The sequence below is a fragment of the Lithobates pipiens genome, unplaced genomic scaffold (genome assembly GCF_037356315.1).
Source record: "Lithobates pipiens isolate NorthernLeopardFrog02 unplaced genomic scaffold, aLitPip1_a1.2 Scaffold_8, whole genome shotgun sequence".
NCBI classification, from domain to species: Eukaryota; Metazoa; Chordata; class Amphibia; order Anura; family Ranidae; genus Lithobates; species Lithobates pipiens.
The window spans coordinates 505,274,152-505,292,289 of NW_027507903.1; the positions used below are offsets into that span (position 1 = coordinate 505,274,152).

Sequence of the window (18,138 nt, forward strand, 5' to 3'; positions counted from 1 at the left end):
CGCAAATGCTATATCACAGCCAGCATGTAAGGATTGGCCCAGGGAAGAGCCTGCTGGATTTGTCTGTAGCGTAAACACATCAACTGTCAGCAGTGCTGATAATGAGCTTCATATCTCTTGTGTTTCTGATATGTATGTGAATGCAATCGCTTGATGGAACCTTGCCCATCAAGGGGGGGGGGGGGAGAAACTATGAATACAGGTATGTGTGTATTGGTGCTGCACGATTATGGCTAAAATGAGAATCACAATTTTTATTTTGCTTAGAATAAAAATCACGATTCTTGCGGCGTAACATCTTTTACATTATACAAAAAAATTGTAAATTTTTTTTTATAGTCATTGAAATATATTTTTCCCAAAAAACTGCATTTGAAAGACTGCTGTGCAAATGCAGTGTGACATAAAATATTGCAACAACCACCATTTTTATTCTCTAGGGTCTCTGCTAAAAAAAAAAGTATGTGTTTTGGAGGTTCTATGTAATTTTTCTATCAAAAAATATTGATTTTAACTTGTAAGCAATAAGGTGTAGTCTTTAAGTGGTTAAACTGCCCTCATTTACAGACTGAAGTTTATCCCTTTTGATCTAAGCAAAACCAATCTGAATGCTAAGGAATGTTAAACCATTGCTGGGTGTCTTTATTTTTTTTTTATTTTTTTTTTGACAGCTCTGAGCAGAGAATGACTCTGCACTTATTACATAGCATTGTGGAAATGCTGGATTATGATCGTGAGGGGGGGTTGAATCGAGATCACAATTTTCTTAACGATTAATTGAGCAGCTCTAGTGTGTATTCAAAAATGATTACATGTAACTAACTTAACACCTAAATCTAACATGGTGTTAGAACTTGGGGAAAGAAGAGGTCCCGTGATACAGCCGGTGTTGTGCCATATAGTGTCCGGCCATCATATAGCGTCCGCCTCGTACTGCGCATGCTTCGGAAAATGTCCGAAGTTGAACGGCGCCTGCACTGTGAGTGGAGGTGGTGGCCCCACCATCCAAGCGGACATAGGGTTGTGAATATTAGAGGGCCCCTCGCGGGCGAGCTTCGCTCGCCATGCTTCGTGCTCGGCCTCGCTGCACTCGGCTCTTTTTTATATTCCTACTCTGTCCACTTGGATAGTGGGGATGGAACCTGGACTCACGGCGCAGGCGCCGTTCATCCTCGGCAATTTTCGGAATCTGTGTAGCTGTATACTGCACGTGCGCAGTACACAGCGGACACTATCGGATGGGGGACCTTATATGACAAGACACCGGCGGCTATAGCCACTCGCTGTATCACACGGCCCGGCGCTCCGCGTCAGTGGATGTGATTGACAGCAGCGCGAGCCAATGGCTGCGCTGCTTTCCATCCATCCATTCCAGCCAATCAGCGGCCAGGCTGAACGGTGGAAAGGACGTCGGGGGACGAGCGCGGGATTTTCGAGGGGTCAGGTAAGTAAAACAGGGGGCTGGGGGTGCCGGTGTCTTGTCAAATAGCGTCCTCCATCAGATAGTGTCCCCTGGTAAATGTTTTTTTACCTTAATGCATTCTATGCATTAAGGTGAAAAAAACATCTGACAATGCCGGTGTTCTGGTGTATAGAGTCCGGGCATCACAGTGTCCACTCCGTATGCGCAGTACGGAGCAGACGAAGCTTCGGAAAATCTCCGAAGCTGAACGGCGCCTGCGCCGTGAGTGTAGGTGGTAGCCCCACCATCCAAGCGGACATAGGGTTGTGAATTTTAGAGGGCCCCTCGCGGGCGAGCTTCGCTCGGCTCTTTTTTATTCTAACTCCATGTCCACTTGGATAGTGGGGATAGAACCTGGACTCACGGCGCCTGCGCCGTGAGTCCAGGTTCTATCCCCACTATCCAAGTGGACATGGAGTTAGAATAAAAAAGAGCCGAGCGCAGCGAGGCCGAGCCCGAAGCGTGGCGAGCGAAGCTCGCCCGCGAGGGGCCCTCTAAAATTCACACCCCCCTGTCCGCTTGGATGGTGGGGCTACCACCTACACTCACGGCGCAGGCGCCGTTCAGCTTCGGAGATTTTCCGAAGCTTCGTCTGCTCCGTACTGCGCATACGGAGTGGACACTGTGATGCCCGGACTCTATACGCCAGAACACCGGCATTGTCAGATGTTTTTTTCACCTTAATGCATAGAATGCATTAAGGTGAAAAAACATTTACCTTTACAACCCCTTTAATGCATCCTATGCATTAAGGTGAAATAACTTCTGACACCAACCAGCCCCCCATTTTATTCTCCTGAGCCCGTTCGTTCCCACATTGGCTCCCACTGCTGTCATTCCAATCCAATGACGCAGGCGCTGGGGCAGAGACCCGCATTCTGTGTCTATGGCCACAAAAGCCGGACTCGGGAGTGCGCCCTTGCGGTAACCCAACCCCTAGGGGGTTTACCAATGCGGGGAGGAGCTGATAGCACTGCTGGGGGACCCCAGAACAGGTGGATTGGGGCCACTCTTTTCAAAATGAACTGCACAGTGGAGGTAAGTATGACATGTTTATTTACAACCCCTTTAATGCAGAGACAGAACCTTTTACCTTTTTTCAATCACTTTAAGTATGAACCAGCAAATACAGAAGGGAGACAGGAGTGCTGTGTTTAATATTACACATTGATTTCTTGTTACCTTGAAGAGCCTATTTGACCTACCTATAGGATGGATTGTATTAATGAAAAGGATCGTCACTTAGAATTATCCCAAGTCCATATTTGTAAAATTATTATTATACAAATGGCATTGTCGCTTATTATTTTCACATATATGGACTTGGGATAATTACTGTATCTCTTTATATATAATTAACACTGTTGTGTTCTAGTATGTGAACACTGATCATACCACTATTATGGTGGTAATTTGAGCCATGTTCTTTTTATGGTGAATTTAATATTACTCCTAACTTGCTTTCAGTGATCCACCAAACCCAAATGACATCCCCCTATTTTTAAGCAAAAATTTCTCATTTTGAAGTTGATATCTGAAAGATGGTAGATTTCACAATGATCCATTCACGCCACAGAGCATCATGGTAGTGCACACACGTGTAAAACACCTGACATTTGATGAAAGCCTATTTTCCCTTCTCACGTTGTGGAGTAAAATGTAACCTGTCTTGCGACCCCCAACATCTTCTGTTTCCATGGCGACAGCTGTTTACCTGTTACCTTGGTGGTGACTGTGATATAGAGATGGAATTACAGAACTTGGTTCAATATTCCTTTTATTGCCTTATGAAAAGGACTTAAAGGACAATTCCAGGTCTGTATTTTTTATTTTCTACATACTTCTACAAAAATCCACACAACAGTTCCCATTTTCCAGCTGATTGCATATATAATATAATGAATATGCTGCTCTTAACCTGATAAATTGATCAGATTTAAAACCTTCTAGTAGTAAATCAAATATACATAACGTACATTAAAGCTGTGTGGTTATTTTCTGCCTCTGCAGGGGAAATACTTGATGAAAAGAGGTGTGGAGAGCTGCGACATGGCTTTTCTCTTTCAGAAAACTCATTCTTCTGACTTTGTAGCTCCAAACCGCTTGCAATTCTTATTTGCTTTCTTTTGGTCTGTTCAATATACATTGTTTAAATTAATTGCCATAAAAAAAATACCTGTCAGAAATGATCATGTCAGAGATTCAGAGCTGTCTATTGTCCTGTGCACACTTCCTATGTTATCTCAAGTAGAGCAGTTGCCATAACTCTCCTCCTAGGACTATGTAATAATTGGTGTCTGCTGTTTATTTTGTGAAGAGAAGAGTGGGCATGGTTGAGCAGTTTAACAAAAGTTTAACAAAAGACAGCTGAGCAGGGCTGACACCACTCAGTCCCCAAACTGTTACCAGATTAGAGCAGGACTATATTTGGTCATAGATGGTTTGAAATCGGGCCAGTTCAGCAGGATCCCTGTTTGACGCAAGCCAATCAGATCACATTGGAAAACTTTTGACAGTCCGCGGCTGCAACTGCATCTGACAATGCCAGGTCCTGTTGTCGGCATACAATGTCCTGTTGGGGATTCTTTCATGTACCTGCGTTTGTGTGGATCGAGGAATCTGTAGGTTGGGTTTTTTATTTTTATTTAAGACCACTGGCTGAACAAAAAATACAACCCATTTATGGCCAGCTTTAGGCGTGGGGTTCATGTCTAAAATATCAGCAGGTATTATTTTTTTTTCTTGTGAAGTCTTTAACCACTTGCCGACCGCCTCACGCCGATGTACGTCGGCAGAATGGCACGGGCAGGCATAAGCACGTACATGTACGTGATTTGCCTCCCGCGGGTCGGGGGCCCGATCGGGCCCCCGCCCGGTGCCTGCGGCGGTCGGTTTTCGTTCGGGAGCGATCCCGGACGAGGGGACGGCCATTCATTCATGGCCACCCCCTCGCGATCGCTCCCGACGAATGGAAATCCTCGGTGACATCACTTCCTCTCCTGTAATGTAAACACAGGAGAGGAAGTGATGTATTCTCTCCTCCGTGTCGGTATTTTTCGTTCCGACACGGAGGAGAGCGGATCAGTGAGTTGCACCAACACATCCCACACACAGTAGAACATGCCAGGCACACTCACACCCCCCCTTTACCCCCCGATCACCCCCCCAATTACCCCTGCCCCCCCAGTCACAGTGACACCAATGTCATTTTTTTTTTTTTTTTTTGCATTGGTGTCATTTGTGACTGTAATAACTGTTAGGGCAGTTAGGGTTAGCCCCCTTTAGTTCTAATGTACCCCCCTAACCCCCCCAATAAAGGTTTAACCCCGTGATCACCCCCCGTCGCCAGTGTCACTAAGGCTGGGTTCACATTGCAGCGGTTTATGAGAACGAATGTGATTCGCACCGCACTGCAGTGCAAATCACATCCGATCTCTGTGCGATTCGAGTTCAGCCATTCGCCGCACCCGCCACACCCGCCGCACCCGCCGCAAATTCGCACGGGACCCTTTTTTTGGCCCGCAGCAGAATCGGATCGCATGGGTGTTCACACCATGCGATCCGAGTTTGCAGATCGCACTGCGATATGCGAACTGATCTGGGGGTGTCAGTAACATTTCACTGACACTCCCAGCAGTTCGCATAGGGCAGTGTGAACTGCCGCCTGGAGGCATGCGATGCGGGAACCCGCCGCGGATTCGCGGCGTTCCCGCATCGCTCCAGTGTGAACCCAGCCTAATAAGCGATCATTTTTCTGATCGCCGTATTAGTGTCACAGGTGACGCTAGTTAGGCAGGTAGGTATTTAGGTTCGCCGCAGCTTTTTATAGCGCTAGGGACCCCCATATACTACCGCATAAAGCCCCCTGATTGCCCCCTAGTTAACCCTTTCACCAGTGATCACCATATAACTGTTACAGGTGACGCTGGTTGGTTAGTTATTTTTTTATAGTTTCAGGGCACCCGCCATTTATTACCTAATAAAGGTTTAACCCCCTGATCACCCGGCAGGTGTCATTTGTGACTAATAACTGTTAGGGCAGTTAGGGTTAGCCCCCTTTAGTTCTAAGGTACCCCCCTAACCCCCCCAATAAAGGTTTAACCCCGTGATCACCCCCCGTCGCCAGTGTCACTAAGGCTGGGTTCACATTGCAGCGGTTTATGAGAACGGATGTGATTCGCACCGCACTGCAGTGCAAATCACATCCGATCTCTGTGCGATTCGAGTTCAGCTATACAGATAGTATGGCTGAATTCGTGTCGCACCCGCCGCACCCGCCGCAAACTCGCACGGGACCCTTTTTTTGGTCCGCAGCAGAATCGGATCGCATGGGTGTTCACACCATGCGATCCAAGTTTGCAGATCGCACTGCGATATGCGAACTGATCTGGGGGTGTCATTAACATTTCACTGACACTCCCAGCAGTTCGCATAGGGCAGTGTGAACTGCCGCCGGGAGGCATGCGATGCGGGAACCCGCCGCGCATTCGTGGCGTTCCCGCATCGCTCCAGTGTGAACCCAGCCTAATAAGCGATCGTTTTTCTGATCGCTGTATTAGTGTCACAGGTGACGCTAGTTAGGCAGGTAGGTATTTAGGTTCGCCGCAGCTTTTTATAGCGCCAGGGACCCCCATATACTACCGCATAAAGCCCCCTGATTGCCCCCTAGTTAACCCTTTCACCAGTGATCACCATATAACTGTTACAGGTGACGCTGGTTGGTTAGTTATTTTTTTATAGTTTCAGGGCACCCGCCATTTATTACCTAGTCTCACTAGTGTACCCCTAAATTTAGGGGTGTCTACTTTCTAAAATGGGGTCATTTGGGGGGGGGGGTTTGTGCCATCTTGGCATTTTATGGCCTTCAAAACTGTAACGCCCTTAGAAAGCCTGAAGGCGGTGCTTGGTTTTTGGGGCCCCGTACGCGGCTAGGCTCCCAAAAAGTCCCACATATGTGGTATCCCCGTACTCAGGAGAAGCAGCAGAATTTATTTTGGGGTGTCATTTCACATATGCCCATGGCATGCGTGAGCAATATATCATTTAGTGACAACTTTGTGAAAAAAAAAAAAAGTTTGTAATTTTCCCGCAACTTGTGGCAAAATATAAAATATTCCATGGACTCAACATGCCTCTCAGCAAATAGCTTGGGGTGTCTACTTTCTAAAATGGGGTCATTTGTGGGGGTTTTGTGCCATCTTGGCATTTTATGGCCTTCAAAACTGTAATAGGTAGTGAGAAGTGAACTCAAAAAATTACGCCCTTAGAAAGCCTGAAGGCGGTGCTTGGTTTTCGGGGCCCCGTACGCGGCTAGGCTCCCAAAAAGTCCCACATATGTGGTATCCCCGTACTCAGGAGAAGCAGCAGAATTTATTTTGGGGTGTCATTTCACATATGCCCATGGCATGCATGAGCAATATATCATTTAGTGACAACTTTGTGAAAAAAAAAAAAAAAAAAAAAAGTTTGTAATTTTCCCGCAACTTGTGGCAAAATATAAAATATTCCATGGACTCAACATGCCTCTCAGCAAATAGCTTGGGGTGTCTACTTTCTAAAATGGGGTCATTTGTGGGGGTTTTGTGCCATCTTGGCATTTTATGGCCTTCAAAACTGTAATAGGTAGTGAGAAGTGAACTCAAAAAATTACGCCCTTAGAAAGCCTGAAGGCGGTGCTTGGTTTTCGGGGCCCCGTACGCGGCTAGGCTCCCAAAAAGTCCCACATATGTGGTATCCCCGTACTCAGGAGAAGCAGCAGAATTTATTTTGGGGTGTCATTTCACATATGCCCATGGCATGCATGAGCAATATATCATTTAGTGACAACTTTGTGAAAAAAAAAAAAAAAAAAAAAAAGTTTGTAATTTTCCCGCAACTTGTGGCAAAATATAAAATATTCCATGGACTCAACATGCCTCTCAGCAAATAGCTTGGGGTGTCTACTTTCTAAAATGGGGTCATTTGTGGGGGTTTTGTGCCATCTTGGCATTTTATGGCCTTCAAAACTGTAATAGGTAGTGAGGCGTGAAATCAAAAATTTACGCCCTTAGAAAGCCTGAAGGCGGTGCTTGGTTTTCGGGGCCCTGTACGCGGCTAGGCTCCCAAAAAGTCCCACATATGTGGTATCCCCGTACTCAGGAGAAGCAGCAGAATTTATTTTGGGGTGTCATTTCACATACGCCCATAGCATGTGTGAGCAATATATCATTTAGTGACAACTTTGTGTAAAAAAAAAAAAAAAAATTTTTTTTTTGTCATTATTCAATCGCTTGAGGCAAAAAAATAAAATATTCAATGGGCTCAACATGCCTCTTATCAATTTCCTTAGGGGGTCTACTTTCCAAAATGGGGTCATTTGGGGGGGTTTTGTACTGCCCTGTCATTTTAGCACCTCAAGAAATGAGATAGGCAGTCGTAAACTAAAAGCTGCGTAAATTCCAGAAAACGTACCTTAGTTTGTAGATGTGACAACTTTTGCGCAAACCAATAAATATACAATTATTGACTTTTTTTTTACCAAAGACATGTGGCTGAATACATTTTGGCCTAAATGTATGACTAAAATTGAGTTTATTGGATTTTTCTAATAACAAAAAGTAGAAAATATCATTTTTTTTCAAAATTTGCGGTCTTTTTACGTTTATATCGCAAAAAATAAAAATCGCAGAGGCAATCAAATACCATCAAAAGAAAGCTCTATTTGTGGGAAGAAAAGGACGCAAATTTTGTTTGGGTACAACATTGCATGACCGCGCAATTACCAGTTAAAGCAGCGCAGTGCCAAAGTGTAAAAAGACCTCTGGTCATTTACCAGCAAAATGGTCCGGTCTGAAAGTGGTTAACCACCTTCAGACCGGACCATTTTGCTGGTAAATGACCAGAGGTCTTTTTACAATTTGGCACTGCGCTGCTTTAACTGGTAATTGCGCGGTCATGCAATGTTGTACCCAAACAAAATTTGCGTCCTTTTCTTCCCACAAATAGAGCTTTCTTTTGATGGTATTTGATTGCCTCAGCGATTTTTATTTTTTGCGATATAAACGTAAAAAGACCGCAAATTTTGAAAAAATATTTTCTACTTTTTGTTATTAGAAAAATCCAATAAACTCAATTTTAGTCATACATTTAGGCCAAAATGTATTCAGCCACATGTCTTTGGTAAAAAAAAAGTCAATAATTGTATATTTATTGGTTTGCGCAAAAGTTGTCACATCTACAAACTAAGGTACGTTTTCTGGAATTTACGCAGCTTTTAGTTTACGACTGCCTATCTCATTTCTTGAGGTGCTAAAATGGCAGGGCAGTACAAACCCCCCCCCAAATGACCCCATTTTGGAAAGTAGACACCCTAAGGAAATTGATAAGTGGCATGTTGAGCCCATTGAATATTTTATTTTTTTGCCTCAAGCGATTGAATAATGACAAAAAATATTTTTTTTTTTTTTTTTTTTTACACAAAGTTGTCACTAAATGATATATTGCTCACACATGCTATGGGCATATGTGAAATGACACCCCAAAATAAATTCTGCTGCTTCTCCTGAGTACGGGGATACCACATATGTGGGACTTTTTGGGAGTCTAGCCACGTACGGGGCCCCGAAAACCAAGAACCGCCTTCAGGTTTTCTAAGGGCGTAAATATTTGACTTCACTCCTCACTACCTATTACAGTTTTGAAGGCCATAAAATGCCAAGATGGCACAAAACCCCCACAAATGACCCCATTTTAGAAAGTAGACACCCCAAGCTATTTGCTGAGAGGCATGTTGAGTCCATGGAATATTTTATATTTTGCCACAAGTTGCGGGAAAATTACAAACTTTTTTTTTTTTTTTTTTCACAAAGTTGTCACTAAATGATATATTGCTCACGCATGCCATGGGCATATGTGAAATGACACCCCAAAATAAATTCTGCTGCTTCTCCTGAGTACGGGGATACCACATATGTGGGACTTTTTGGGAGCCTAGCCGCGTACGGGGCCCCGAAAACCAAGCACCGCCTTCAGGCTTTCTAAGGGCGTTACAGTTTTGAAGGCCATAAAATGCCAAGATGGCACAAACCCCCCCCCCCAAATGACCCCATTTTGGAAAGTAGACACCCCTAAATTTAGGGGTACACTAGTGAGACTAGGTAATAAATGGCGGGTGCCCTGAAACTATAAAAAAAATAACTAACCGACCAGCGTCACCTGTAACAGTTATATGGTGATCACTGGTGAAAGGGTTAACTAGGGGGCAATCAGGGGGCTTTATGCGGTAGTATATGGGGGTCCCTGGCGCTATAAAAAGCTGCGGCGAACCTAAATACCTACCTGCCTAACTAGCGTCACCTGTGACACTAATACAGTGATCAGAAAAACGATCGCTTATTAGGCTGGGTTCACACTGGAGCGATGTGGGAACGCCACGAATGCGCGGCGGGTTCCCGCATCACATGCCTCCCGGCGGCAGTTCACACTGCCCTATGCGAACTGCTGGGAGTGTCAGTGAAATGTTAATGACACCCCCAGATCAGTTCGCATATCGCAGTGCGATCTGCAAACTCGGATCGCATGGTGTGAACACCCATGCGATCCGATTCTGCTGCGGACCAAAAAAGGGTCCCGTGCGAGTTTGCGGCGGGTGCGACATGAATTCAGCTATACTATCTGTATGGCTGAACTCAAATCGCACAGAGATCGGATGCGATTTGCACTGCAGTGCGGTGCGAATCACATCCGTTCTCATAAACCGCTGCAATGTGAACCCAGCCTTAGCGACACTGGCGACGGGGGGTGATCACGGGGTTAAACCTTTATTGGGGGGGGTTAGGGGGGTACCTTAGAACTAAAGGGGGCTAACCCTAACTGCCCTAACAGTTATTACAGTCACAAATGACACCCGCCGGGTGATCAGGGGGTTAAACCTTTATTAGGTAATAAATGGCGGGTGCCCTGAAACTATAAAAAAATAACTAACCAACCAGCGTCACCTGTAACAGTTATATGGTGATCACTGGTGAAAGGGTTAACTAGGGGGAAATCAGGGGGCTTTATGCGGTAGTATATGGGGGTCCCTGGCGCTATAAAAAGCTGCGGCGAACCTAAATACCTACCTGCCTAACTAGCGTCACCTGTGACACTAATACAGCGATCAGAAAAATGATCGCTTATTAGGCTGGGTTCACATTGGAGCGATGCGGGAACGCCATGAATCCGCGGCGGGTTCCCGCATCGCATGCCTCCCGGCGGCAGTTCACACTGCCCTATGCGAACTGCTGGGAGTGTCAGTGAAATGTTAATGACACCCCCAGATCAGTTCACATATCGCAGTGCGATCTGCAAACTCGGATCGCATGGTGTGAACACCCATGCGATCCGATTCTGCTGCGGGCCAAAAAAAGGGTCCCGTGCGAATTTGCGGCGGGTGCGACACGAATTCAGCCATACTATCTGTATGGCTGAACTCGAATCGCACAGAGATCGGATGCGATGTGCGGTGCGAATCACATCCGTTCTCATAAACCGCTGCAATGTGAACCCAGCCTTAGTGACACTGGCGAGGGGGGGTGATCACGGGGTTAAACCTTTATTGGGGGGGTTAGGGGGGCACATTAGAACTAAAGGGGGCTAACCCTAACTGCCCTAACAGTTATTACAGTCACAAATGACACCAATGCAAAAAAAAAAAAGCAATTGGTGTCACTGTGACTGGGGGGGCAGGGGTAATTGGGGGGTGATCGGGGGGTAAAGGGGGGGTGTGAGTGTGCCTGGCATGTTCTACTGTGTAGTGTAGTGCTTGTGCAACTCACCGATGCTCTCTCCTCGGTGCCGGAACGAAAAATACTGACACGGAGGAGAGAATACATCACTTCCTCTCCTGTGTTTACATTACAGGAGAGGAAGTGATGTCACGGGACATTTTCATTCGTCGGGAGCGATCGCGAGGGGGTGGCCATGAATGAATGGCCGTCCCCTCGTCCGGGATCGCTCCCGAACTAATACCGACCCTTATGCCTGCCCGTGCCATTCTGTCGACGTACATCGTCGTGCGGCGGTCGGCAAGTGGTTAAATGGTATAAAATCTGGGGAAGTGTTCATGTATTGCAGAGATGTAGTGCATATATTTTTAGAATTTGTATGATGAATACTTTGCCTTTTGTTTTCACCATTTTTAGCATCTCTGTTCTACTGATCTCCTGCAACCTCTTTGCAGCTGCGTGTCATTATTCAGGGTGTCCTGTTGGTGGAAGGTAATGGGCATCAACACGCCCACTTGTGCTTCTATAAGACTATATGTGACAGTTCAGGAACTGGGAGACAGACCCAGAGCACGGTCTCCCTATCACAGGAAGTGCCTTCACAAGGACCTTAAAGAGACTCGCTAAGGGGGACATTCATAAATGTGTTCATGCATAATTCACTTAGACGTCTCTCTTTTACAGGGTAGATGGAATGGGCGTAGGTTTAGGCTTAGTTAGCCTGAATTTTCACTTTAATCGAATGGATCTCCAAGTAGTATATTAATGCAAAATTACTAAAAAATTAACGTTAATGTGCCAAGGAGTCTATAAAAGTTTAGTGATAGGATTTGCATCCACTTCAAGCATGTTAGACTGGCAGGGCCATTATATTGTAAGCTCCATTAGCAACCAGGACCAATGTGAATGGCTGATCATTTGTTTTTAAAGGGCTGTAGAGTATCCCAGCTTTTGTATGAATGAGTGGAATAAAATCTCCCATGCTGTTAGCAGCGAGTGCTGTAATTGTGCTCCAGTTCCCCAGCAGTATAGCACAATGCCGATCTCATTGTCCTCCTCCCTCAGTCTGTAGTGCTTGAAAGGCTTCAGTGATACAGTGTACCGTCTGCACGGCTTTTCCTTTTCTTTAACGGGAATTGCCCTAATTACATTGTGAAGACTGCTTCCTGTAATTAAGATCAAAGACAAAATGGAGCTGTCCCAGCCATTCCTCGCCTAATACAGGCATCGGCTTTCCCCTGGCTACGTCTCCCTTTCTGATGCTTTTGTGATAGAATAAATGTCCTCCACCTTTTGTCGTGCAGGAGACGATGTGCTATTTTTGTAGCTGGACCAAGTTATGCTCATTTAAAGCAGGTCAAAATTATGAAAAATGAAATGATGGCCTAAATAAAGGAAAAATAAAAAAGCCTTTACTGCAATACTCTTCTTCAATCTGGCGCTTTCCCCAGCAGCACTTCTTTGTTGCAGTGTCATTTATTGCTTCCGCTAAGCCTGGGTCACCCTGGACACACCCCACCCTAGCCTGTGACTGGACAGTGAAAGAACAAGCAACGCATTCATTTGTCTTGGCACTCTGCTTTCTCTTCCTATCAGCATGCCATTTGTCAGTACATCAACTGATTGGCTCCTCCTGTGGCTTCTTTCTCTTAGGCCCCATTCACTCAGTGTCTTGTAGTTTGAAGCCTGAGGTGCCAAAACGCCGTAGGAGAGAAAAAAAAAATCTATTCTCTATGGAGATGGTTCACATCTCCACTCCAAATCGCCTGAAGCTCAAAGTTCTGGATCATTTTTTTGGAGCTCAATTCGGACAGATTTGGTCATTTTCTGCTTTTTACATTGGTGACTATTTCACCTGTACAAAATCATGGCAAAAACACGCGACTTTCTGCCTGAAAACGATACTCGGGTGTGAGAGCAGTCTTTAGGCCCCTTTCACATGTGCAGATCTGTATTCAGCCATCCGCTTGCTCAGCAAGGATCGCTCTGTTGATCCCTGCTGAGCCAGTGGATAACAAGTCTATGTCTGCACACTGTGCAGAAACGGACCTGTCAGATCTCTGCTCTCCTCTATGGGGGGGATCACATGAAAATGGACTGCCTGTCTGTTTTTTTTTTCATCCGATCCGCCAGACGGATGGAAATTAGGGTTTCCGTCCGCCTGGATTTAGCGGGGCAGATTGGATGTCAGCAGACATGTCACTGCTGACATCTGTCGCTCCATAGAGATGTATAGAGCGACCGTTCAGGTCCACCTGAACAAAAACCGACAGGTGGATCTTACTGGTCCGCAAGTGTGAAAGGACCCTTATACGCCAGCACTGCCGTACAGAGAAAGGCAGTGCCAGTTCTAATTCTGATACTACACTGCTTGTACTAATCAACAAAAAATGAATACTGTCTGGAGATCAGCTTTAAAGTGGTTGTAATGCCTTAATGTTTTTCTCCTTTTAATACAGTCTATACATTAAAGTGGAATTCCACCCAAAAGTGGAACTTCCGCTTTAAGCTCTCCTCGCCCCCTTATGTGGGGGGAAGTGGGTGCCTTCTTTTTAGTGGGACTCCCTGAGCCACATCCTCCTTCCTCTTCACGGCTGCCTAGGTGGCCCCTCCCTGCCAGCAATCTTCTGGGACACATCACAGGTCCCGGAATATTGTCTGGCCAATGGCATGCAGCGCAACTCGCACAAGCGCAGTGCGTGCCTGGCCGCATGCCCACAGTTGCTATGAAGGTGCCGTGGAGAGGAGGGGGAGAGGAGCGAGGCGCCGGATGCCCACATCGCTGGAACGTAGGACAGATAAATGTATGTTAAAGTCAGCAGCTCCGCTTTAAGGCGAAAAATCACCTTAGCTGCAGCTCCTCCCCCCCCCCCCCCCCCCTTTTATTTTTTTTTATTTATTTTTTTGTGAGCCCGATCTGATCCAGCGATGTGCCTGAGTGCAGCATCTCCAGCTGTTGTCGCTCTACTCATTGGACCGGTTGATATCACCAAGAGACATTGGCTCCCGCTGCTTTCAATTAAAAGCTGTGGTGGGCGGGGCCAAGTTCTGTCTGTCAATGAATGCAGCAGCCGGACACTGGAGCGTGTACGCATGGGTGCCCCCATTGAAAGCAGCTTTCCGAGGGGGGGGGGCACCTGGTGAAGGGGAGGGCCCTGGAGTGCTGGCGGAGGACCCCAGAACAGTATAGGGGCTGCTCTGTTTAAAACCATTGCACAGAGCAGGTAATTATAGGCATGTTTGTAGACGTTTTGATAAAAAACAAACAAAAAAGAAACCCAACAGTCACTTTAAGATTGCATTCACACCTGGGCATTTTGAATTGCTGCAATTCTGCCCTTGATTTCAAAACGCTCTGCTAAAATGATAAATCGCAACAACGTAAATTTCAGATGTCGTTCATTTTAATGGCACATAAACATGATTCTGCCTCCATTGTCGCACAATAAATTGCATCACATGAAGCTTGTCACCCATAAAGGGATCAGGAGCTTCTTTCAGGCAAGCTTAGCGTGATGCGGTTAGCCACGGTTGCAGCATGCTTTACCATGCGACAATCGCGGCAGAGCTGCATCACATTTTTATGTGCCATTAAAATGACCCAATGCACGATTTTAGAGTTTTCAAATTGTAGGCAGAAACGTAGTGACGAGTGTGAATACAGTGTCAAGAATAAGGGCTCTTCTGCCAATTTACTGTATTAACATCTAATTTTTATATGGATCTGAAGGCAGCAGTACTTTTTTATTCTATGGGTCCATGCACACTGCTCCACTTTGGTCCATAGCTGTTAATAACTGCGTAAACCAAAACTAGAGAAATCTGAGTTCACAGACCTGCGTTTGGACTGTATTTTATTGCTGTATGCATGTACATATTTGCACTAACCTTTACATCAGGGATATGCAATTAGTGGACCTCCCAGAAGAACTACAAGTACCATAAGGCATAGCAAGACCCTGACAGCCACAAGCAGGGCACCCAGAGGCAGAGGTATGATGGGACTTGCTGGAGGTCTGCTAATTGCATATCCCTGCTTTACATGCTTGGAGCTTAGTGGACCCTTCTGTCATTCTGCCCATGTGCCAGTGCTTCCTGAATGACCCATTCAGGGCTGACATGTAAACCAAAAGTGTTTAAGCGTTCACCGCTGCCCTTGATTACACACTATTTTACATGTCTGTCCACTGCTGCCTGATGTTTGCCTCATTCAAATTATTAGGCAGGGGAGATTTAAAAGGCCACTACAAGCTGCATGTATGCATCTCGCCTCATATGGGTAAATGTTCAAAAGCAGTATCGGTGTGATTTTTACCTTGTAATGATGGGCTCACATCACATGTTGCTGCAATTTTTGTAGTTTTATGGCCAATTCCCTTATGTCCATGTATTCATCTAGCTTGTCAGTATTCATTAAAATGATATGCAACATTCTGTTCTGGGTCTTTCCGTGCCCAGTCCATGCTTTTCTAATTCCTCTGTTGCATCACAAATGTGGATATGCTGATGCAATGAAAACACATTTCTTCCAGCATGGAGGTCTGTAAATTGCTCTGTTTGTGTCAGATCTATTTACCGTTTTAGCTTTCAACTGCATAACACTAGACTGAGTGACCTGGGAATTGTGGGATATGTAGTTTCTTCATTGTAAGTGTCAGCTCTCAGACTACAGAGGTTGTCCAATAACCATGTGTCATGCCTTATGTTTTAAACACACACATTTTGTAAGCCGATAACTTCTTGCGGTCCCTGGCTGTGCTGTACTCTACTCTTATTGTACCTAGCTGTCTTTGTGATCTACAGAACACCTCCAAATGGCTGGTCCGGGGGGGGGCATGCTGTAATCTTTTTTTATTTTTATTTTTTATTTTTTTTGTCTCTTGTCCTAAGGCAGAAAGTGTTACTGGCAGGACCAATAGATGAAAGGGGGGGGGGAGCCTGAAAAGACCAAAAAAAAATGTAGCCACCACATCTATGGATGGCTAAGTTGCATTTACTTTATTTTTGTTCTGGGGTTTGGATGCACTTTGTGTTGGGTTGTCAGTTTATATGCATTAATTCTTGAGCTCCAGTGAACACCTAGAAATAGTCTCTAACAAAAGTATATATTTTATTGACCATCTTTCCTGTAGCTTTGTATTTATTGGGTCACTAATGGTTTCCATTTTTCCCCTCCGCAGCTGCGTAAAAGTTGAGGAGCACCAGGCAGCCGATATAGATCTCTATCACTGTCCGAACTGTGAAGTGCTTCACGGACCCTCACTGTGTAAGTACTTCCTGACTGTGTGTGTGTGTTTACAAAAAAAACAAAACTGTTTTCTCAGGTCCTCCTACATAAAGGTTTTGCAATTTTATTAAAAAAAAAGTATATTTAAATGTGAAGGTGATGCTGGCCATATCAATAGTTTGTCTGATCAACCATCCAATCCAATAATAATTGCAGCTGGTAAACGCGCATCTCGCTCATTGTACACAACCTATTGGAAAGAGTCAAATAAGTTGGCTGTTTCCAAATCTATCGTTGTGCGGTTTGGGAACAAATGTAATATTCCAGCCCATCTCACCGTTTTCTACTTTGGTTTGATCATGCAAAAACTTAATGTAAGAGTTATTACAAAACAATTGCATCAAAACATCTGACTATTAAAATGATTGCTCTGAGCCTAACTTGGAAATAAATTGACTGAGTTTATTCACAAGACCATAACTCACTCTACATACACTATATGACCAAAATTTCACAGCGACCTGACCATCATACTTATAAGCGCTTGTTTACATCTCTTTCCAAAGCATTTATATGAATTTTGGCCTTCCTTGCAGCTCTAACAGCCTCCGCTCGCCTGGGAAGGGTGGCAACAAGATTTTGGAGTGTCTGTGGGAATTTGTGCCCATTTGTGAGGTCAGATACTGATGTTGGATGAAAAGACGTGGCCCACAAACGGCATTCCAGTTCATTCCAAATGTGTTCAGTAGGGTTATAGGTCAGGCCCCTGTACAGGCGTTCAATTCATCCCAAATGTGTTCAGTAGGATTAGTCAGGACTATATACAGGTGACTTGAGTTGTCCCACACCACTGTCCAAACAAGTTAGTGAATGTAAAGTCTGTTTTTTTTTTTCCCCTGTAAAAATATCAAATGTTATATTATACTTACCTGCTCTGTTGCAGTGGATTTGCACAGAGCAGCCCCGATCCTCCTCTTCTTGTGTCCCTCTTCTGTGATCCTGGGCCCTCCCTCCTGTTCAGTGCCCCCACAGCAAGCGACTTTTCTGAATGTAAACCATATACGCTATTCAATTTTTTGGTTAAAAAAAATCCGTCCTGCTCCTTTCAATTTTCTAGTCACTGGTCAAAAACAAACATCCTCATGACCCCACTAATAAGAAAATGTAATGAACAATCCTACACCTGAAAATTTTGAACAAAATTCTACTGGTGTATAGTCGGCTATAGAACTACTGGAAGCCACCCAAATAGTTCAGTATTTGTCTACTTTTTTGACAGTAGGAAATTGTACAGGGGTGTGTTAGGGACATTGGATTGGCTTTTCCTGTTGTGAATCAGTGGTGGTTTTTTATTTTTTTTAATAGTATTTCACTGCATAAAGGCATTGCATCAAATGCCATATTCTGCTTATTGGTTCTTTTTTGTGTACTTTGTTTTTTTTTTCCAATGCGCAGTTGTGGTTTTCTTAACTCCCATCCTTATTCCCTCACCATGTAAAGAAAACCATTTAATCTGTGTTATATGCATGTTTCATGCAGTCTGGGGTTAGTTATACTGTTTGATTTCATGTGTTTTTCTTCTTTTTTTTTTTTTCTTTTTTCCTGTGTTGACGTTAATTGCGTTGACCCGAGAGTTTATCTGGCGTTTTGCCGTGTGGTAGATGAAGGCATGTAAGGACAATGTAGGGTTTATGATTACAAAGCGC

General features: G+C 44.8%; 1 protein-coding gene across 2 annotated transcripts in view; it reads left to right on the plus strand.

Annotated features, from left to right (window-relative positions):
* The window catches only part of KDM7A (lysine demethylase 7A), a 136,989-nt gene that overhangs the window by 35,925 nt on the left and 82,926 nt on the right, over positions 1-18,138 (plus strand). For both annotated transcript variants that reach the window (XM_077469291.1, XM_077469292.1), the window contains exon 2: positions 16,386-16,471. In XM_077469291.1, the coding sequence (XP_077325417.1) occupies positions 16,386-16,471 (86 nt within the window). The remainder of the gene's footprint in view (positions 1-16,385; positions 16,472-18,138) is intronic.